Source organism: Rutilus rutilus (genome assembly GCF_951802725.1).
Source record: "Rutilus rutilus genome assembly, chromosome: 5".
In the NCBI taxonomy this organism is placed as follows: Eukaryota; Metazoa; Chordata; class Actinopteri; order Cypriniformes; family Leuciscidae; genus Rutilus; species Rutilus rutilus.
Window position 1 is genome coordinate 11206047 of NC_140213.1, and position 23027 is coordinate 11229073.

A 23027-nucleotide genomic window follows, 5' to 3' on the forward strand; every position below is an offset into this window, starting at 1 on the left:
CATTAATTAACCCTCATGTCGTTCCACACGTTACAAATGAGGATCTTTTTGGTGAAATCTGAGAGCTTTCTATCCCTTCGTTGACAGCTACGCAACTACCACTTTGTCGCTTCAAAAATTTCATAAAGAGATTGTACAAAATAATCCATATGAATTGAGCGGTTTAGTCTGAAGAGACTCAATCACTTTATACGATGAACAGTTTTAAAAGTTTTTATTCACATAAACATTCATCAACGCACACATCAGTTGTAGTAAATGGAAGCTCAAGCATGTTAACTTTTTTTACCAGAACTAATGAGGTTTATTTTATTCTTGTGTGTTACGCTGCACGTTTGAGCTTCCGCAAGAACCAATGAGGTTTGTTATAGCGCGTCAAGCAGTTCGGTTAAGCTTCTATTGTATTATATTATCTGCAAGTAGGCCTATCATTTAAAAAAACGAAAAAAAACGAATTGAAGTAGGCTACACTTCAAGTGCACATCCATATTTAAGCACCCTTCTTTTATAGAAGTGTAGATCAGATCAGAATGACTCTAAAAGCATCATAATTAGGCTGTTTTAAGGAGATCTTATGTATTATATTTCGACATTAGCAACAACAACCTGTAAAATATGTATTGTGTTTTCATTTTTTTTCTACATCGAGTGTTTTGTTTCTTTCCTCGCTCGATTAGTTTGGCCTGACGCAGTGACATAAGCAGCAAACATTCCTCGCGCAGCTGAGAGTGAGTGAGTGTGGAGGGACATGATATCGACTGTCAGTGCTGCTCTTCCCCGCACACAACATGGGCTCCACCGCCCATACCACCAAAACCAGAGCTCGAGCATCACCGAAATGCCACGGACTCGGTTCTGTGTCGTGGATAGCGTGTATTGTTGAGATTTTTGAGGTGTAAAATGTGGGTGATGGTGCTGTGGACAAGATGGCAGCAGTATGAGACACACACATATACATGCTGTGAGTTCAGTTGAAGTGTGTAAAATGCTCGGAGAAGACCTGGATTATATCTACTGTTACTTCGTGTGAAAGGTGAGTTTTTTTTTATTTTTTATCGGAGTGGGTTTTTTTCTTACTGTTGATCGTAAACTAACTCGGGTTGTTTATGGAACACAATCATCAAACAAAAACGGATGGTCGCATCGTTGTGTGTCAAATCCTAGTGAGTTGCTTACATAGACAGCATTTTTGGCTTCATAGGCGATTTGGGAATTCTCGATTGTGCCTGTGATAATACGAACGTTTTTTAATTCGATTTGAATGATAGGTAACGTTATCATTCGTGTGTCTAGGTAGACAGCTCACTAGGATTTGACACATAGCCTAGTCAACTGAGGTTCGTTCTAACTCTTGTAACCAGTAAAATAGGAATTTAAGCTCATTTATCTCTTGCTTTAATTATTGATGATAAATAGAATGATCTGGTCCACTACGTCATAGAATAAGTAAAACCTCCAATGAAGTAAGTTGGATAAACTTCAAGGAAGAGAAATGGATTTGTGTACATTTTGAGCGATAGAGAGAGATAGATGGTCGATAGATATGTGGATATGAATCAGTTGCTAATGATTTTGTAACTGTTTGAATTGTGCATTTTACAGACTTTAAACAAGTAGGCTATAACTTTAAGTACACATTGCTATATGTAAATAAGTTTCAGTAGAGAGTAGCTGTTCCAGCAGTTTAACCTTTAGTCTTTAACAACACACACACACACACACACACACACACACACACACACACACACACGTTGTTGATCAAATAGATCCAAACAAGTCTGCACCCAGTTTAGAGAAAGTCAAAGTGTTGACAACATGATTTAGGCTACTTAAGATATAAATTGTACATAAAATGGAAATAAATAAATAAAACAAAATAAGGAGAGAAGATAATAGAGTTCCTGAGATAAAGCCTACAACAGATGGCATGATACTTTTTAAAGGTGCTAATTGAGGTTGTTTTGAGGCAGCGTGCATCTGCAGTGGAATAGGTCAAGTGTTAAATAAAAATAGACTAATTTACTATGCATGAGAAAAACTCATGTAGGCTGTTGCTAATATTACCCATAGTGCTTTGCCAGATACTTTTAAGATCTGATTAAAGTTTGTCTTGTCAAAATAAAACGAAACTATGATAATGATTATTTCGACAGAAGAAATCAAACAATAGACCACCCTAAAAGGAAAATCTTATGCAATTCATGTCATACCATAACCAAATGACACTCCTCTAACACAAACGTTGAATATTTGAAGAATATCCTATTTTATTTATTTATTTATTTTTCGTAATGAAAGCGAGTAAGAACTGGGGACATTAAAGGGATACATCACCCCCTGAAATGGAAGTAATTTACTCACCCTCAAGTAGTGTTGTCACGATACCAAAATTATTGTTTCGATACCGATACCAAGTCAAGTATTGCGATTTCGATACTTTTTCGATACTTTTCCTGAAATGGGAGAAACACTCTCAAATATCATTGCTGTGCTTTATTTTAAAAACTGGACAACATTCTAATCATATAACACACTAATAAATGAACATATGAACAGCAGATATATTAAACATTTGAACAAAATATGAAATATCAAAATATAAAAAATAAATTAGAGCAATGACATTCAAGGTAAAAAAATAAAATAAAAATTAGCAGCATTATCTCATTTATCATAAGAAACATAAGAGTTACCAGTAATAACTTTATCTTGATTCTGAACTTTGAATAAAAATATGAACAGCGATTATATTAAACAATGTTTAATATTGGTAACATATGATAAGCCTCATTGGTGATATATTTGACATATGGGGAGAGAGTTGTGGAAGGCCTATACTTCATGTTAAACATAAATATATAGCAGCAAAGACAACGTCGGTGTTGATGGCAAAATAGGCTACAGAATATTTCGTTCTGTATTGAGAGGTGCAATATTTGAAAATCGATAATATTTTTTTAAATTACATTTATATTGTATTTATGTCAAAAGCTAGAGACTTTCTATGTAGAAATACATAGAAACATCTTTCCCTATTCTGTTTTGCCTGGGAACGCTTCCAACACGCTTGCGTGTCGCGTGAAAAACAGGCGTCGGTTCTATTTCTAGCATGCGCGCGTCTCGAGCTGTGACTAAAGACTCGCGTGTCACGCAGGCAGTTAACATGGGAGCCGAAATAAAAACGGACACGCCACGCAGCCAGTGTGTCGCCGGCCTTACAAATCTGGAACGCGGTCATTCTTAGAAGTATCGATACTAATAAATGTAGGAATCGTGATGTTTTTCATTTCCGATTTACTTTTGAAGTATCGGTGCACCGTGCAACAGAGCAAGGTAGGCAACGTACTTCCATATGTCACTCCTCGCGTCATCTTTTTCTACGAGTCGTGGACCACTTGTGCTCTCACATGCAGCCATCATCTCTCTGTAGTGTTTTGTCACATGACACTGACAGCGGCAGCTTCTTAGCTGCGTGCGTCAGGAAAAAAAAAAAAACACAGACGTCCATAGGGAGGTTTTTTTTTTTTTTTTAAGTATCGATACTGATAAATTTAGGTATCGTGACGTTTTTAATTTCCGAGTATCGCGATACTTTTGAAGTATCGGTACACCGTGCAACACTACCCTCAAGTTAAATTAAATTCATTTCTTTCTTCTGCTGAGCACACAAGAAGGTATTTTGAAGAATGTTAATAACCAAACAGTTGATGGGGCCCCATTGACCTCCATTGTTATTTTTTTCCCTACTATGGAAGCCATCAGAAAAGTACAACATCAGATTTATAAGTCTGGGGCCGTATCATAAAACATTTTATCTTACCACTAAGAGTTCTCCTAAATAGCAATCAAAGGTCTTCGTTAAGAGTTTTCTCTTAAAACCTGTTCACAAAGCTGCTGAGACCAACTTTTACTAAGGAATAGAGAGAAGTCTTAAGCTAAGAGAAAGAGCGGGGTTGACCTCGTTGCTATGGATGATGTCAACACGCTTACTAACCATGACCACAGCGATTGGCTGATGGGGAGGAGTCTCTGTCAGTGATTTAATCATAGAAATATTGTAGAATTTGAATAAAGGTTTAAAAAAAAAAAAGTTGTCATATTCATATAAAGGTTTTGAAATGTAGGCTAAGTGTAACTAGTTAAACTAGTAGCCTATATGTTCAGCTCATTTTCAGCCTCTTATATTTCTGCATCTCAAGAGATTGCAGAATTCAAGCGACAAATGAGCACGTTCAGGTACAACTATGCAATGTGAAAATAATGCGTAACCGGTGCCCCCTACGTTCCTAAATGCACTCTAAACTCGATGTGAAGCTGATCACGTGAGTGAAGTGCGCACTTCTCTTTGCGCAGCTCAAACAGACGGTCTTTTGATAAGGACACAAAGCCCTATCGCCCTTTCGGTTTTAGTTTGTTTGACAGCAATGGTGCAAATCATGACATTTAAAGAGCTTTTATGTTATCATGAGAGGTTTAAATATATGTTCGGGCCACTACAGTCTAGTTAAAGAATGGGAAGCACTGAAATCTATTTGTGGGGGTAAATGTTGATGTGGTGGGCCACCACAAATAAATCAATGTATGGGAAACACTGGATTACCATGACAAACTATTTTTTTTGCATATTAACTTGCATGGATTAATTGTTCACCACAAGACTAGTGATTTGCACTAATAAAGTAAATAGGGTCAATTTTGATTTCATGAGGACTTTAACAAACTGACTCAGCAATTCTGATCCAGGTACAAAAGTTGAAGAGACAGTTCACCCAAAAATAAAAAATTATGTCATCGTTTACTCATCCTCACATCGTCACAATACTTTCTTCTGTGTCGCACAAAAGAAAGACAGAGTATTACAGTTTTGGAATGAAATGAGGGTGAGTAAATGATGATGACAGAATTTTCATTTTTGTGTGAACTACTAGGCTATCTGTTTAACAGCCCAATTATCAGTGACTAACTTAATACATGGTGCTTGACAACATCAGTGCTCATGTGCTTGCCCAGGATAATCTTCACAAAGTGTTCCACAGAAGAATGAAAGGAATATCAGTTTAAAACAACATGACTATGAATAAATAATGACATTTTAGGGGTGAACTATGTCTGTGAGTTTTTGTAATCAGCTAGTTTTTGTTTTAAGACAACCCCAGGAGAAAGAGCAAGTGTTGTGTGTTCCTTGTATTGTGGGTAAGGCTGTTTTCATCAGCAGGGCCTTGCTTCTTCTGAAGAATGAGCTCATTTAGTGGCGGGGGAAGTTCAATAGAGGAGTCACACGATAGCCTGACTGCCATTTGAGTTCTGCTGAGTGCAGAGACATGTCCACACCAACGGCCCACTCCGGCCTGTGTTACTCACTGTGGTGAAGCTTGCGACCAAAATAGACCTGACTACAGTACGTGCTATGATTTCATGGAATTTACATTTTAATGGATGTTTCAGAAATCACCTTCTTTGTTGTTTTGTTTGTCTCTAGCCCCAAAACACTGTATTGTTTTCGAAATGAAAGTATGAGGAAAGATGCAAATCTAAACTAGTTTTTAATATAGCCTATCTCTTGTTTTATTGCCTTGCATTCTTATGCGTTCAGTTCAGATCACTGAACGCCTTGGTACGAGATTCAGCTCCTCCCACTATAAAGTAACAAACATGAGTGTCCGAATCCACTTTTGCTAGTTTAACGCCAGGTGCATGGTCTAAAAGGGTTGTCCCTATTCTTGGGTGTGTTTTGGGATTTAAGTGCGTTAAACCAATCGGAGTCTCATCTCCCATTCCCTTTAAATGCCAGTTGAGCTCACGCCATCGCAGATTCGCTATTTACATGACGGAATTTTTCTAGTATTATACTAGTAAAAATGAACTAGTACCTGCAAAAGGTAATTTAAGAAAGAAAAACCTTTAAGAGGAAGTTCACCTGAAAAGGACAATAAACACTGTCTGGGACATTTCTTTTATATATGAACATATAGGCTATAAGTATTCAGTTTAAAGCCTGGCATCCACAATCGTGATGTTCCTCCGTATTCTCTGAACTCTCATACAATATTCTTTAACAGAGTTGATCACGTGTAAAGTTAAATTGTAAACATTTAGTTGATTATTGTTTAGCAAGTGTTTGGAACGGGCCTCTTGAAGTACTGTACAGGTGTTAATTGTAAACTAGTGATTGGTTACACAGTGTCCTAACCAGGCGCACTGTGACACAAGATGAAAGATGTTATTTCCGCGCTAATCAGAGTTTTTGTCCTAAACAACCATGGCAGCGATAAGTGACGTGCGACTGGGGATTCTATTTTTAGAATGATTTCTATTCAAGAGCGTACAAACCATGTGTCCAGTGTCACTGATAATCTCAGGTTCTGATTATTGCTTTGTGTATCATCTTTGACCGTTGCACTCGCATCTCACACAAGAGAGCCGCATGTTTAGAAAGAGTGAAGTGAAGTGAATAGAAGTTCTTCTTTTAAAAAACATGTCTCGAGACTTTGGGTTTTCTTCCATTCCACAGCTTCTCATGTTTTTGAATACAAAAAGTACTGGCGCTTCTGCTCTTTGTATAAAACTATACATAAATACATGATACTGTTTTGTTCATCCTAATAATCTTTTTTTTTTCTTTTGCGCTGTCACTCAGCCCTGCTATGGCCTCCTCACTTATTTTTCCCAAATAATTTGTTTAGTTGGATTGTGGAATTTTGTCCTGCATTTTTGGATTTCCTTGAAAACAGGGGACTTCAATATAACTTCCTCTTCCCTTTTCTGTGGCTTTTTTTCTTTTCTTTTCAAGTAGGAATTCACCCCCCCTTACTAATGTCCTTACTAAAGCACTAAGTACGCACTTCACGGCTGTCGCCACCATAATCAAACCTTTACAGGTGATCACATAGGTCTACTTTATTATCATTGTTATATATTTTTTTAATTCCCAAATACATTTAAGCACAAACAGATTTAAATCAAGCAGTCACCAGTCAAGAAAAGTTGTTGGCTATAGCCCCGCCCCTTTTTCAGCGCTGCGCTCGTTGTCTTTTGACTTCCAGTCTGTATTTTCACAGCGATCTTGCGTATTTATGAATGAACGGCTCGTTTTAAAATCTTCCCAGTCTGCTGACATTTGTTAAGACATCTGCTTTAAACATTACAATCCTCATGATAACTTTCGTTAACTTTACATTAAGTAAATCCACTTCAAAAGCTAATTACTCCGGGACAGCAATGCCATAGAAATATACAGAGCGACCGAAAAAAACTGAAGTTCAAAGACAATATTCTAAAGATGGCGGCGCCCTCGTTTCTCTGGCGCATAAAGTCTATAGGCAATGAGCCCTGAGATTGACATGACCAATGAAATCTTTAGAATCAACTGTGGGCAGGATTTGCACTTAATTTAACACTGACAGCCATTTGCATTGAAAAAATGAATGGTCATAAATTTTTGAGTTGTTGAGATCTGGAAACATGAGACTGTTGGTGGTTAGAAGTTTAATATAGATCAATCCTTATTAAAGTTACCAAAGCTATTCAGTCAAGAGCAGTGAGCGACTTTTTTTCTTTGTGTTTGATTAACATTAAAAACATAGGCAGCAGCAGGATTATTAGACTGTTGTCACTATAAGACCTAATGCACGGATCCATACTGTTTTTTCCATTCTACTGCTCTACTTTTCCATTGTTTAGCAAAGTAAACACGCTATAGACAGACGTCTTTAACTGTTGCGCTCACGTCTCGCGTCTTTTGCAGTCTTGTGCGTGACACAGCATTCTAAAAACGTTGCGCTCAAGTTAAAATAAGTTCAACTTTTAAAAAACGCAAAAACCTTGGGTTTTTATTCCACAGACCTGCATCTCGTGCTTTTAACAGCATAAACTCGTTCTGTGTGAACCGGCCCTAACACATGTGTTTTTTTTTTTTTTTCTGAACTGTTTACGTTTCACTTAAGACATTACCGACTATGTTTACGAGGATACTCGTCAATATGGGCATTTTGACAATTTTGTGTGAATGTGTCCATTAAAAACATGTGAAAGAGCTTAATTCAGTATTTGTGTGCTGTCGGAGACGTGGCTTTCTGGGCACGCACTCGTCCTTCGGATGAGACGTAAAACCAAGGTCCGGACTCTCCGTGGTCATTAAAAATTCCATGGCACTTCTCGTAAAAGAGTAGGGGTGTAACCCCGGTGCCCTGGCCACATTCCACCCATTGGCCCTTGCCAATCATGGCCTCTTAATAATCCCCATCCACTGAATTGGCTCTATCACTCTCTCTCCTATCCACCTGTAGCTGGCGTGTGGTGCGTTGTACTTTGGCTGCCGTCGCATCATCCAAGTGGATGCTGCACACTGGTGGTGGTTGAGGAAAGATCCCCTGATATGATTGTAAAGCGCTTTGGGTGAACAGTAGTACATATGAAAGCACTATATAAATGCCTCATTCATTCACTTCGTTCGGATGTGTGTTGCGCACACAAAACTTCTCAAACAGCGAGTACCGAATTTACTACTCTTTTGTGTCGTCTTATGCTTGAATATTTATATAGGCAAGGCTTAAAAACGGATGAAAATTATAAACTTTCGTGACAATGCAGCACTGGCCAGATTGGGCAAGTGACAGTTCCGTCTACTGTTCTAATTCCGAACGTCGTTTATGCTGGCCCCGGGCCATCGGGCAGTCCTTATTGTCGAGCCCTGAAGGTGATGATACACAGGGCAACTTTTTGAGCAATGTTGCTGGGCAATCTTGCCGAGCGAATGTTGCTTGGGCACTTTCCCATTGAAAGTGGGCAATACATTTCTGTCTGGATAATTTTTATCGGTCGTGGGGCCTGTGTCTCATCTGGTTGCCCGTTGATGGTAACATTGCCCAGCAACATTGCTCAAAAAGTTGCCCTGTGTATCATCACCTTTAGTACATATTTATTTTATCCTGTCCAACTGCATAGACCTGGCAGTTTGATTATTTTAAAATAATGTACATTAAAGGAATGGGTTTCTTTGGTACTTTTTATGGTAAAAACTCCAAAATCCTGTCCTCACATGGTACAAAAAACTAAAAGATGATCGAAAACATGGTATTTCCATGGTACTTTTTAAAGAGATGCAATGCGTCATTCTTACTAAACATTTCCTTAAATATCCTTGTCTGTTTGTTAAATATAAACCAGCATCCTAATCAGTTCATAATTCTGTAATTAAAAGGATAGTTGCATAAAGATAGCCAGCATAAATTTGTGTGAAACTAAGTTAACAACATGATGAACAAATAACAAATAGCCAGAAATTAGTGTAGAATTAGTGTAATTTAGACAACTGAAACTAAAAACATTCAGTGATCATCTGTGATATGATTTGTGTTAACCGCAAGATTCGTTTTGGATAATATTTGTTCTTCTTTTTTTTCCCCTAGGAATGGCCTACTTTTTCTTATGTTGTGATTTCTCACATTATACCCTTTCTAACTTTGTTACGCCTCTGTTAGCTGTTTGCACTCCATAGAAAAGTTGCTCTTGAGATTTTTAAGAGTGTTTCAGCCCTTAACTTGAATCCAGTGTTTCCTATACATTGATTATCTGTGGTGACCCACCACATTATAAACAATGACTGCCACAAATAGATTTCAGTGCTTCCCATTCATTAACTGGACTATTACTGTAATGTAGACTGAGACGAGAAGTTTGAGTCCCCTTTAGTTCAGATACAAGTCAAAGCGCAGACTTTTTCTTTGTTCAATTTGGACACTGAACATGGGTTGGAGCTCTTAATTTTGAACTCTCAAAGTGCACCAGATTGATTAATTTAACTTTAAAAGTACAAAATGGGACCAAGGTCCACCCACCACAGTTTCACAAAATCCTGTGGGAAGCACTGGAATTGGACAAGCCACAAAGTTTGCTCTGGATGTCAGCCAAATGAATGTGAAATTGGCAATGTCTTTTCAAAATTGTGGTCATGTGGTCTGCTGCTGAAAATACACTCTTATCTTGTTCCCTTTCCTTAACATTTTTTTTTTTTGTACAAATCAAAGGTAGGTTTGACCCCAGAGCAGAATTCAGTCTAAATAGAGTTCGAGTAGTACCACAACTTTTGACTCAAAGACAGCAGTTAGCTTTGCTTAATGCATTTTTGCATTGACATTAAGTCAATGTGGATAACTGATTATTGGTGTTTGTTTGCTAAGGAAAGCATCCTATTACTGCTTAGGCCTTTATAGACAGTGCTTCCTAAATTTGACATTTATTGAGAATAGCCAAGACATATCCTGGTGTCTCTCTTTTCCCCCACTCTAAGTAATGCTTATTTAGAAACAGCTGTTGCCTCGAGACCTCGATACATGGAAACCGATATGAAACGGTCATTTGAACCTGTGAACAGTTAGTTGTTTCCCTTTACAGCGTTAATGGAAAGAGCTTTGGTGGGTGTTGGAGGCAGGAGCTCAACCTTCTGCTGCAATAGGCCTATGACATTTTATTGGCTTGTCATTGGCTTCTCAAGGCAGCCTGCTGATTGCTGCTGTAGCATAGGGGCAAAGGTCAAGTATGATGTCAGCCTGATGATGCAAGCCACTGTACTCAATAGGATCAATGACCCTACATAAGTTGTTTACATTAAGTTCATGGTGGTGTCACAACAAATTGAGGAAAATGCCTCTACAGACATTAGTCATTTTATTAATGATTATTGAATAGTGATTATTGAATAATTTTGAAAGATAAAGACTAATTATTTGATTAGTCTTAGGGACAGTTCACACAGAATGCATTTCTGTGCTACTTTTTCAGTTTTTCAATGTAAACACGCTAGACGGACGTATTTAACCATTTTGCTCGCATCTCAAGTCTTTTGCACAAACCAAAAGATTTAAAAGATGAAAAGACCAAAAGATGATTCATTCAGATGCATCACTTGACGTGCTCTGACATCTGACATGGGACCGTTTGTGTGTGTTTTTGACAGTTTTTTACTGGGGTTCTGTACTGGGGTTGAAGGCCATAAATGCGGTGTTATACGTTTTGATGTGTTTTAGGTGGTTTGTATTGTTGTTGCTAATGATTTGATAAGATATTGTCTCTGTAAATAGTTGTTTCCACTAAAAAAAGAATAAATTTTTACAATACAAATATTAAAAGACTGTTTTCTCAAAATGTTTTTTTTCTCATACTCTGAGCTGGAAATCTCCACTTCAGCAGCACTTACATTCACCAAACTTTCCAGTTGTATTCCTATCTATATTCTTAAGGTTTTTTATAGAGGGGTTTGTTGATATATCATTCAGATTTCTGACATTTTATACCTAAAAACAGGGTGAATTTTTTAATTTTTTTATTTTTTATGGCTGTTGACAGTTTTTTCTGATTAATGGAGTGATAAAAAGAGATATCCGAAATCCCCTCTGTAAAAACCTTTGACTCTAATAGGTCAACAAAATCAAACAAGAATTTTGAATCTGGCTTTATCCAATGTTCAGATTTCTCTTCTGGAAACATATGCAAATGAGTGCATATTTAATGAGATAATACCTCATTTGCATATTTAAACATAAATATTCGAAAAACTTGTAATACAAAAGATATTTGTCTTAATGTCAGTAATCAACTGGGGAAGTTTCATGCTGATATCTATTAATTATTTTTGTTTTCCTATTCACCTGGGGTGTCTCCCCTTAACATACAAAGTACATCAAGCATTTCCATGACAACCTTCAGTCGGCCAAGGCACATAAGCCTCCATTCATTCTTCAGCACCATAGGATTTATTATTATTAATAACCATTATTAATTATAATGTAGGAGGGAGGTTTAGACTAGTCGGCTGCAAAGTTTCCGTTTAAACGTTAATGAAATTAGCCGTCACACACATCCCTACACACAACACGGCATTCTCAAAACACGGCGCTCATGTACTATGTGAACCCAGTCCTAAATGTTTTTGTTTTTTTTTTAAATGAAAATGAAAATGTTACTTTGAAAATGTTACAATTACTGTTTTTTTGTTTTTTTTTACGGAACTGTTGCATGATCTGTATCTGGTTTTCTTGTGTTCGCAGGTATGGCCTCACAAGTCTTGGTCTACCCACCACATGTTTTTCAAACTCAGACAAGTGCCTTTTGTAGTGTGAAGAAACTCAAAGTCGAGCCCAGGAACTGTGTTTACCATGAGAGGGCCTACCCACAGACTTACTTGAATGGTAGAACCCTTGGCATTGCTTACCCGACTAAACTCACCGCTTCGTTGAAGACACAAGATTCTTTGTTTGGCAGACACCACGGGCAGGATTTTCTATTGCAGACGGCTACTGTACACGGCGTGCGACGTCAGCATACAACCACAGCGACCCAGCAGCAAAAAGGGGGCATCTCCTCTCAGGAAAAGGGGCCAGAGCACAAGGACAAAGGAAGGGGTTGCAGCAGTGGAGCTACAGGGGCAGTTGGAAGGGGTAGGGGAGAGGGAAGCGGCAGTCAAGAAGGAGGTGGAGGACAGGGTGGAGGTAACAGTGAAGGTGGTGGAGGAGAGGACAAAGGTGAACGGAAAGACTGTGGAGGTTTGAACTTGCAAGACAGCTCCCACAGATGCGGGCTGAAACGTAAGAGCGGGGAGCTTGAGAACTTGGGGAGCGCCATGCAGATTGTAGAAGACCTGTCAATGTTACCTGCAATGTTGCAATCAAACGTGGGAAACCCACCGGTTGCAGTGCCAGCGGCGGTCCGTGGAGGGCCTTCAAAGCAAGGTGGAAATTCCAGAAATGGGGATGGAGACTACCAGTTGGTGCAGCATGAGTTGCTTTGCTCGTTGAAGAACACCTATGAGGTATTAGACTTCCTCGGCCGTGGTACTTTCGGCCAGGTTGTGAAATGCTGGAAACGAGGCACCAGTGATATTGTGGCAGTGAAGATCCTGAAGAATCATCCATCATATGCACGACAGGGCCAGATTGAGGTCGGCATCCTGGCCCGCCTCAGCAGTGAGAATGCAGACGAGCATAATCTTGTGCGAGCTTTCGAGTGTTTCCAGCACCGCAGCCACACCTGCCTTGTGTTTGAGATGCTGGAGCAGAACCTGTACGACTTCCTCAAGCAAAACAAATTCAGCCCGCTACCTCTGAAGGTAATCCGTCCCATTCTTCAGCAGGTGGCCATGGCACTCAAAAAATTGAAGGCCATGGGACTGATTCACGCGGACCTAAAGCCTGAGAACATAATGCTGGTGGACCCTGTACGGCAGCCCTACCGAGTTAAAGTCATAGACTTTGGCTCAGCCAGTCACGTCTCCAAAGCAGTCTGCTCAACGTACCTCCAGTCACGGTACTACAGGTATGTACAAACAAAAGACTGAAATAGTCATCAGCTGAAATGTATGATGGTTATCGCACAATGGCCAATTAATTGCACTTATTGCATTAATATTTTGGTCACTATATTGAACGTTAAATTTCTTGAGTTTGGCAGAGTTGTTCTGTTTGGGCATTGATCTGTATTTTCTATAAAAAATATTCTGAAGCACATCCTTCTTTCTCACCAATAGATCATTGAAAACATTCTAAAATCTCTAGCTGTCTGTGAATGTTATACAACTAAAGTCCTTGTGGAATTACCAGTCAGGAAACGCCACTGATGTAAAACAATTTCCCTTGTGTTCTAAAGCTACGCTGACTTTGTAGAACTATTTGACCCCACAATGCAACAGGCAGGGGCTAAACCATTCTTCTCACATCACCATGGGAAAGGAAGTGATGTTTTGAAAGTACTTTGTAGAATAGGGTCAAAACAACTGGTAATAGATGATTTTTTTTCTTTTCTTTTTTTTTCTTAGAGCCCTGTTGCATATGTAATCAAATAATAACTTTTGAATGCAGGGAACTTTTGTAAATATTGTCAACCTTAGTTTGAATGTTGAAATGGTGGCTACATTTGTTTATTTTTATTGTAAGATCATCATGCTCCATCTTGTTTCCTGAATGCATCAAAGGAAATGCCTTGAATGTCACATTGATGTACTGGAAAATTAAAAACAGACAAATAATTAACTTCGTCTAACTAAAGCTAAAAATATTTTTACATTTATTTTTGTGCAGTGGTAAAACTTGTGGTGGGTAACAAATCTGCTGTAATATTATGGGTTAACCTCCTGTCACAAACTTCCATCAATTTAGATTTTTGTCCTCCATTAGATCTGTTTGTTTCTTCACCTCATTTATTCGACTATCCTGCGCTTTATACAAAGAACAAATTCTGGAACGTTCATATAGAGTTTTAAAGTATTGCTGCTACTAGGAGTACATTCTGCAAGTAGTGTGAATTTATCATCTCGAAATTTAAACTTGATAGTTTTGATGTTTTAATTTAGTTTTGTGTAACTCTTGTGAAAGCATTCAGCACTACTGTTATGGCAGGTAAAACTTTTCATGTGACTGAAGAGCCATTCTCATTTTAATCAGTACATTGAAGCTAAAGCCCAATTTATACTCACGCCGTAGGTCCGACGCAGAAGTATAAATCAGCCTTAATGCTTGAGAAAATGCGCATTTGATTAGCTGTCGGTTCAGACTGTGTCCTGCTTGATGACTGGTGTAATCGCATAGGTGTGGGTAACTAATCCACTCAAGCCTCTGCTGTTGCCTGCCGGATTACATCTTAAGTCACAATCTGTTAGGCAGTTTACTTCACCCCCACTTTTACAGCTGACTATGACCAAGTTGTGAATTTTACACTTCCGCCTCCTTTTTAGTAACTTATGCTCTTATAACTGTTAACATTGAGTTAATAGTAGCATGCCTAATGGAAATTGACTTAAACTGCTATAGCATCTGCAGGTAGCCTGACTACGTCAGACTTCGTACTTCCGCTCAATTTCAGTTCGCTTCTGTACTCAGTCTGAGATAGCGACCGTTTTCCTCCGGCCTCAAAACAGCCGGGCCAATCAACGAACAGAGGGCGGGCTGAGAGCCGTAACGTAGACGCTGATTGTACCGTGGATGCGTAGATTTACTTCACATAATCTGCAAAAGTCGTTCACAGCCATGTTCACTCCGGTATTTCGCTCGATGGTTTTGTTTTCGCATCATACATGTGTTTACAGTGGAAGTCAGATGCGGCTGAGCATGCGCATAACACAAGCCATAACCAAACGTTATGTGATTGGCTTACGGATAACCAATTATTTTAAACTTCAGACAAGCGCCCCCCCCCGCGAGAAAGAAAACATTTTTCAATTACGCCCTTCCAGACTCTGTCTACGAAGCAAAGTGAAGTAGAAGAGTTTGGTATTACCAGGCTAATCTGCAGGTGCTAGTATAAAGCAAAACCTTGTGATTGCATCACATTCTGTTATCTTGGTGTAGGTTGCCATCTTTGGAATCTTATTTTCAGCCATGTCTCGAAGTAAGAGTACACATGCCCATGCTTCTGGAAATCATGTCCATCTCAGATGTTTGATTAAACTCTCACACATCTGTGTGATATTTCATGTGTATGTTTGTTCTTCATGCAGTTCTTTGCTCCAAATTTCCTTAACGTTCTAACTTTTCCATGGAAATGTCACAGAGATTCAAGTGTGAGAACCCTAAATCTTAAACCACTGAAAGCTAGGCTAACACAGAATGTTTATACTTATTGACTGAGATTTTTGGTTTGTGGGGGGAAATCTGTGAAATTAATTCAAACATTGTAAAATGTGTTCAATAATGCTGAAAGTAAGTGTGTGCGATATCATGATATTAGATTCTGAACGATTAAAATGTCTTCACGATCTGCCTTTGAAGAGAGATTGTATAGTATCGTTGTACAGTGCACATTCTATCAGTTGCAGCTCTGGCGCTGCCATCCCAACGTACTGTACAACGCGACGTACATTCACAGCATGTTTAGCAACACTGCGGTATTGGTTATGCTCACGTGACATTTCAGTTCTTCACCATGACGAAATGTTATTATCCACATGCGTTTTAAAGCCTTGCCAGTTAAACTTTCTCACACACAAAAAGCCTGTCACACAGCGCAAGTCTTATTGCACTTAAACTATAAAATACACAAATGGTTTACATAAACAGTCATTTATATCTTAAGTGAATGTAAACCGTCAGATTTGTGTCAGTAGTATATTAGATACGGTATGTGCATTAGGTCTTAAAGTGACAGCAGCCTAAAATTCCTGCTGCTGTCTGTGTCATTAATGTTGATCAAGCAACAAAATACATAGAGAAAATCACTCACTGCTCTTGACTAGGGATGCACGATAATGCATTTTGGCCGATATTCGATATGCCGATATTTTCAAACTAATTTTGTCCGATGCCGATACCGATACCGATATATACACATTTTCCCCCTGATATATTTACACTTTAATTTTACTGAAGAGAAATCCAAGTCTCTCTCCTGTACTACCTTTACTGTATTACACTCATGTGTTGTAGATAAGGCAATTTACAAGACAAACAAAACAACATTTGATTCTACCATAAATGTATAATTTTACAAATGTAGACAGACATTCACCCCTGAAAAATAGGTAAATTATTTATGCCATTGCCACAGTTTATTTTTAAGTTCAGACATTAAACTTCAGTCCTTAGAAGTAAAATAAATAGAAGAAAAAAATTCAAATACATTTTTTTACATCTTCTCCTACTTGAACAGGTCTACCAAATGCTCCCCTGTTTTCGGTGCTGATGCGGTGGTGACCCGTTCATGTACTGTAACATGTAAGGGTGGCGCTGCCAATAAAGCAGTGTTGGGAAAGTTCACTTTCTACATGAACTAGTTCAAAGTTCAGTTCACAAATTTTAAAATGAACTAGTTCAGTTCATAGTTCATATAGGCCTACTCAAAATTTTGAACTAAGTTCACAGTTCCAAAAATGAACTAGTTCATAGTTCTTTTTTTCCATGTTGTTGCGAGATATTATTTTTCAAAATGATTACCACAGCCCCCACAGACAATTATTTTATCAGTTTTAACACTGAAGATATGCGTCAGATTTTTTCCCATCTTCACCGACCTTATCATAAAACTCGTTTAAATGATCATACGACGCCTCCTTGCTGCTTTTTGTTTTGATTTGTAACGTAAGTGATGAGTCGTTCATGAAAGACTCGAGGTGAAGTAATTATTTATGTTCCCTGTAAACGATTTTTGACTGCATTATAATGATTTCTTAATTCAGAATATGATCAAGATTGCGTAGGTGGATGTGTTCGGGGAATTTGCCAGTTAATAGTAACATTTAAAGCCCCTTAAATGAACGAAATGACTCGAAAAAAGATTTGTTCATTTTGATGAACGAGATCGAACAAGAGGTCGAACACGGGTGGCTGGTGTTGCCAGATTGGGTGTTTTTTCCGCTACATATTAAGGGCGGTTTACGGTGTGTTTTAGGTGGGTTTTCGCCTGGAAGGCTTTATAGAAATCTGGCATCCTACTGAACGAAGTTAAACTGAGAGAGCGTGGCGTTCACAGACACCAGAATGAACGAGTTCACAGTAACGTTCATCAGGCAGTAATGCGGTACGTTCAGTTCACGTTCGCCCAAAATATGAACGAGTTCATGAACTATCGTTCAATGAACGCGTTCAGGCACAACACTGCAATAAAGCAACTAAAAGTTGTCACAGAGAAGCGCAAAAGTAATGATTATGAATATGTCAAATATAGCAAGGAGACATTTTAATTGTTTATTAATAAACAAGTGTTTTCTGTGTCGGCTGCAAAGATGAAGTTGACTGACTCGCGATCTTCGGAGTAGGCTCGCGAGTCAGTCAACTTCATCTTTGCAGCCGACACAGTGAACGCGCCAGGGAGAAATGCACATTTCGGATTACATAGTTTTCTTTCGTTTTGAATTGTTATGTTTAAAAAATATGATTTCAAACGTTCTGTAGATAATAGATATATTTATCAGGTCTGTGAGGCAAGTAAGCTATATGCTGAGTTTCGTTTCATTTATGAGACGAACTCCAGTTCACGCGCGCGCCTCTGTGTCGTGATATCTATTATCTGGTTTACTTATTATTTATTAGGCTAAATCCAGGCAATTGGTTGATTAAACATTTTTTAAAATTAAGATACAATTAATACAAAACGAAATTCACTTAGAAAGGCTTTGTGCTTTCTGTTTGAGGTCTCTGTGGAAGTTTTAAAGCAGTCTCTATCAGTGCCGCTTTCAGAGCGTTCACGTCTGTAACCGAGAACTGTCACTGTTTTTCCTCATAAATGCGAACACGAAAAATAAAATAAAATGAATATTTTATGCTCTGTGGAGAGCATAGTAGCTTGGAGAGTTTACATAAGTAAGCTACAGGACATCGTCTTTCGAAACATGACCTGCACGAAAGAAAAAAAAAAATACTGCGGCATTCTACCCAGCACTTCTGAAAATGCACTTGCGAATGCGTCTCTGTCCCCAGCACATCTCAAACCAAACTGATGCTCATGCTAGAAATGCCTCCACATGTTGGAAGTTTAAGTTGCTGGCACTCATGCTATGTTCACGGTCGTCACGTGCACATAGGAAACACGCCACCCTATCGGCAAGGCTCATCGGCAGAAATATTCATATCGGCCGATGCCGATGATGGTCATTTAAAGCTTTTATCGGCCGATACCGATGTTGTGCCGATATCATCGTGCATCCCTACTCTTGACTGAATCATTTCTGTAGCTTTAAGAATCAATGTATATTTAATTCCTTTAGTAAAATCTATAGCCTATAGTTTTTTTATTACATTGTTTATTCAGTTTTTTACTTGAATGATACTGTTACAGTAAATACACCTTCTGTAAAAATAGTAAAGCATTATTTATTTTATTTGTATCTTAGGCTACGTTCACACTGCAGGGCTTAATGCTCAATTCCGATTTTTTGAAAAAAATCGATTTTTTTGCAAGGCCGTTCACATTTCCAATTAAATGCGACCTTTTGTGATCTCCTGTGTGAACGTGAAATGACCCAGAAGTGACCCGCATGCGCAGAAGAGTACTCAACGGTCAACGACGTCACTTGTTGTTTGCGGAAGTAGCTAAACCTAACTGTGATTCTCTCACTCTCACACACACACACACACAAGCGCACGCAGCGACCGTTACACAAGAGTCAGACAGCAGCCGCTGACCTATCTAATATCAGATTCAGCACAAATAAAGTTAACATAACGTATATTGGCCGTGGGCTTTTTTTTTTTTTTTTTTTTTTTTAATTAACGGGCTCGTCGAGGTCGACCCGTTCGGCAGATTTACCTCAGCTCGACGAATATGCAGTCCGTTTTCAAACCGACGACTACTTCAATGCAGAATTATGCCGTTTTTCGCGTATCAATGACGTGCGGGTCGGATACATGCGACCTGGCCGTTCAGACTGAAGTCGCATTTCAAAAGATCGGATATGTATCGGATTTGGGACCACATACCCAAGTGGCCTGGGTCGCATTTGAAAAGATCGGATCTGTGTCGTTCAGACTGTCATGAAAAGATCAGATACAGGTCGCATAGGGGCAAAAAAATCGGAATTGGGTCGTTTCAGCCTGCAGTGTGAACGTAGCCTTATTGTATTTGTATAATTATTTGTAATTTGCATCTTTGTTCTTATTTTTAATAACAAAGATAAAATAATGAAATAAAATAAAGTGAAATACGATTTTATACCTAAATGGCCTAAATGGTCTGTCATTCTTTTTTCTTTTGTTAGCTTTAAGGTAAAATATGTAACATAGGGAACTTGTTAGGGAAGTTTGGCTCTACTGCTCAGTGACTTGCAAAATAATCTTTTAAAACCAACATGAAAAAGAATCGTCATAAGATTGTGGATCGTGATTATTATATATATATATATATATATATATATATATAAAAAATTTCAAGTTTAAAGGCTGATTTTTGCTCCAAAGTGAAAGTTGTTGAAACCAGACCGTTAATTGTGGGTTTAAACTACTCTTTATTGTCAAAACATGACAAACACTTCGTGTTTTAATTCTTTACACTTTTTCAGTCATTTTTCCTTAACACAATAAATATATTTTTTTTATTAATTAAATGTTATCAATTTTAGCAATTGCTAACGGGTGATGTGGTTTCAAGTCATGAAACAGGATTGTGTTGCCTAACTTTGATGGCACGTATCTTTGGCACAGTTTGCAGCAGGCTGCAATATTAATATTATATGTTTTGTGTTTCAGTAGCTTGAGTTGACAGTAGTAGTAGCTTGAGTTAGGATGCAGATGTAAATTTAAACAGTAACATCTGTAAAAATTGTAACAACCTCATTTTTATATGGTAAAATTTAAATATTCTGACTTTGAGTTTTATTAAACCATTGGTCTTCCATAGCATACAATGATTTAGATCATGACAACCACAGTAAAAACCACGCATATAGGACCTCACTACAATGGTAAAATGTAACTAAATGGTTTCTATGGTATTTGTATGAAAAACAGTATCCTAAATATATTTATTATAGAATGCGTAGCCTATCCATTGACCGAAACATACATTAGCCGAACTGTCTATTTTACACATTATTTTCAACAAACCATAGTATAGATGTCGTCAGATTTAAGATGAACCGCAGTGCAAGTGTGGGTGGGGATTTTTTTTTTTTTTTTTGCATATGCTTGAAACCATTAAGAATGAGAACTCTCTGGATATGATTATAAATATAATATAAACATGGAATTGCCAAAACACTTGTTCAATACATTTTCTCCACCCTCTAAACCCAAACCTATGTCACGTGAAAGTGATCCAATCTCACCCCCGTTTCGGCTGCTCTAGGGAGAGTTCTCTCAAACTCACTGCGGGGGCTGTACTCTGGAAACTACTACCTAAAATTAGCTGATGGGAGGATGGCCAACTCAGTTTGACTTCTATAGATGGTGAAGTGTGCTGGCAGTCAAAGTGAAATAAGGCAGAGCAAAATACTAGTGATCCCCTTTGCGCTCAGTCAAGGTCACTGTCTTCCAGCGTCAGCTGTTTTGTTGCTTTTAGAAGCGGGAATATAGATAGACAGGAATTTAAAAAGCGGGTGTGTTCCAGCAATCTCAGAAATTTAGCCCCAAACCTTTCATTAAAAATGCAATCAGAATTTTATGAAAATGGCAAACAATTAAATTAAATTGTCAGCAATTTTTATATTTGCTGAATGTCGAAATTATGTAAATAAGCTCCAAAAAGCCATAAAAATGTAGTCCATGTGACTTATAATTTGGATATGACATCAATCCTGTCGCAGTAGCCTAAGTGATGAAAATGAACTTCTGGAGCCAGTTTATGAGAGACAGGTTCTTCTCATGTTGGGTTTTTTTCCATGATAATTTGGCATGAATAACCATTGACTTGGTATCTCTTTGACCATGTTCTGTTTGAGTTGGAAACTTTAGCCTACCTCATCAATCATTTATCTGCTAACGTTGGCAACATGGCAAACAAGGGCAATCAAATTGTGTCCCGTAAGATGAACAAAGTAAATTGTCTTATAAATGTAATAATAGTGGGGGAAAAAAAGAATCTATTTCATCTAGAGGATCCCCTATATTCTGACATCATCTGCTCTCCTCTGTGAGCTTTAAGGTGAAGTAGCACTATTAAGTTATTGGGTTTTTATAAACATCTGAATGACTGTTCAAGTACGACCAATCCTATCTATGTGCTGTAACCAAAGTCAAAGTTTACAATTCAATATATATATATATATATATATATATATATATATATATATATATATATTTTTTTTTTTTTTCAACCAAGCCCATTGTAGTATATCAAGGATTCTTAGTGTTGTCAAGGCCTGTTTGAGATGGACAGTGGAGGAAAAAGTAGCGTTGTTACTTTAAAAGTGGTCATATGATGCTATTTTAAATGTTCATTATTTTGATTATTGGGTGTAATATAATAGCTTAACATGCTTTAATGTAAAAAACAAACACATTATTTTTCACATTCTGTACATTGCTCCTTTATTCCCAGTCTGCACTGATGTATACAAAGCCCCTCCTTCCGGAAAGCTCAGAGTGCTCTGATTGGCCAGCTGACCCAGTGCGTTGTGATTGGCCACCTCAAATGTGTTGGAAATGAACGGCCCATAATCACATGCTACAGCTTCCCAAGGCTTCTAAAGCATTTGTAAACACAAAGTTAATAATGTAATAATAATGTTGTCGGTTTTACCGAATTAGTTTGAGGCCGAGTCGAATTCTGAAAATGCTAACTTTGCAAGCACGACTTGAGCAGAACGTTTCAGAGTGGCAAGTAATCTTTGTATAGTCTGTGTTGTACTTTTCCAGGTTCAGGAAGCTGTCGTTTGTAAAATGCACAAGCAATTTTTGGGGTTGAGAACAGCTTTATAAATAAATCTTAAACTCTGAAAGCAAAAGCGGTTTTGCCTTCACATCCAAACACACAGCGTCTCCGCTATATATCAACAACACTTTAATTCACTGAAACCTTACCTTCTTTCTTTGTGTATGCCTTTTGGCGGGCATTATGCTAATATTTCACATTATGATGTGGACGTTTGAGGAAATAATCTCTGGACTTTGATCGAGGCTCTTTAGGTAGATCTAGATCAGTGTTCTCTGTTAGATAGAATACATTGCTTTGTGGGGGACTGGGCTTTGTAACTACATATCGTATACATGCACAAACAGAGCCTACATTACACACTAAAGGAAAACATTAAAACGCATCATGTGACCCCTTTAACCCCTATGTACAATTGCGTTCTGTTACTATGAGCTGTTTTCAACACTTCAGTAATATAAGATTTGTTAAATGAAAATGCTATGACCAAAATAATCCAATGAGTGATTTTATTTCACAATAACAATATATCACAATACAGCTATTTTTGCTTTTAAATAAGGTTTTAATGATATAGTAATTTGATACAGTTGTTTCAATATCACAAACTAATACTAAGTAAAAAAATAAAATAAAAACTCTCAAGCTTACTGAAGTAAACAGTCAGTGAGACAATAAGTCTGGTAGAACCCAATGTTTATTTTAGCTTGGAATGGTCTTAATGTTTTATATTTGAAGCATAT

General features: G+C 38.0%; 1 protein-coding gene across 2 annotated transcripts in view; it reads left to right on the forward strand.

Annotated features, from left to right (window-relative positions):
• The first annotated feature begins 720 nt into the window (after positions 1 to 720).
• The window catches only part of hipk3b (homeodomain interacting protein kinase 3b), a 76311-nt gene continuing 54004 nt past the window's right edge, over positions 721 to 23027 (forward strand). For both annotated transcript variants that reach the window (XM_084409859.1, XM_084409858.1), the window contains exons 1-2: positions 721 to 1033; positions 12045 to 13308. In XM_084409859.1, coding sequence (XP_084265985.1) covers positions 12047 to 13308 — 1262 coding nt within the window. In that variant the 5' untranslated portion in view covers positions 721 to 1033; positions 12045 to 12046. The remainder of the gene's footprint in view (positions 1034 to 12044; positions 13309 to 23027) is intronic.